Here is an 807-nt window from a genome sequence, read left to right as displayed (position 1 = left end):
ATGAACTGGGATGGCCTCTACGAGGTGCTGAGCGGCGCCAACCGCTACTCCACGTCCATCGGCCGCGTGTGGCTCTCCGTGCTCTTCATCTTCCGCATCATGGTGCTGGTGGTGGCGGCCGAGAGCGTGTGGGGCGACGAGCAGTCCGACTTTGTGTGCAACACGCTGCAGCCGGGCTGCCAGAACGTGTGCTACGACCACTACTTCCCCATCTCGCACGTGCGCCTCTGGGCCCTGCAGCTCATCTTCGTGTCGACGCCGACCCTCCTGGTGGGCATGCACGTCGCTCACCGCCACCGCCGGGCCAAGCGGCGGCGGGGAAACATCTACAACCTGCCGGGCCAGACCGGGGAGCTTCCCCCGGGAGACAGCGTCGAGCACGAGGAAGAGCAGCAGGACGTGGAGCTGCACCGCTCAGAGCTGCCGCCTCCGTCGGGAAGTGCCCCTAGCACCATCCGCATGGACGGTGCGCTCCTGTTCACATACGTGTTCAGCGTGATCTCGAGGATTTTCATCGAGTGCACGTTCCTGTACATCTTCTACACGCTGCACAGCGGGGTCACCATGCCACGTCTGCTGAAGTGCGACGCGTCGCCGTGCCCCAACCTGGTGGACTGCTTCGTGTCGCGCCCCACCGAGAAGACCGTCTTCACCATCTTCATGCTGGCCGTGTCGGCCGTCTGCCTGCTGCTCAACGTGGCCGAGGTGGCCTACCTGCTGAGCCGCGAGTGTTTGTGTCGCTGGCGGCGGCGGCGGCGGGGCCGAGGGGCCACGAGCAGGAACATTCGGACATCGCGGCCCTGCTGA

At 65.6% G+C, this 807-nt stretch overlaps 1 protein-coding gene across 1 annotated transcript; it reads left to right on the top strand.

Moving 5' to 3' along the window:
• On the top strand, positions 1–807 carry LOC144948559 (gap junction beta-2 protein-like). The gene has a single exon (XM_078878129.1). The coding sequence runs from the start codon at positions 1–3 to the stop codon at positions 805–807; it is 807 nt and encodes a 268-aa protein (XP_078734255.1).

This window comes from Lampetra fluviatilis, chromosome 50 (genome assembly GCF_964198595.1).
Source record: "Lampetra fluviatilis chromosome 50, kcLamFluv1.1, whole genome shotgun sequence".
Lineage (NCBI taxonomy): Eukaryota > Metazoa > Chordata > Hyperoartia > Petromyzontiformes > Petromyzontidae > Lampetra > Lampetra fluviatilis.
The sequence above is the reverse complement of the archived record's forward strand: the minus strand, read 5'-3'. Positions and strand labels throughout refer to the sequence as shown.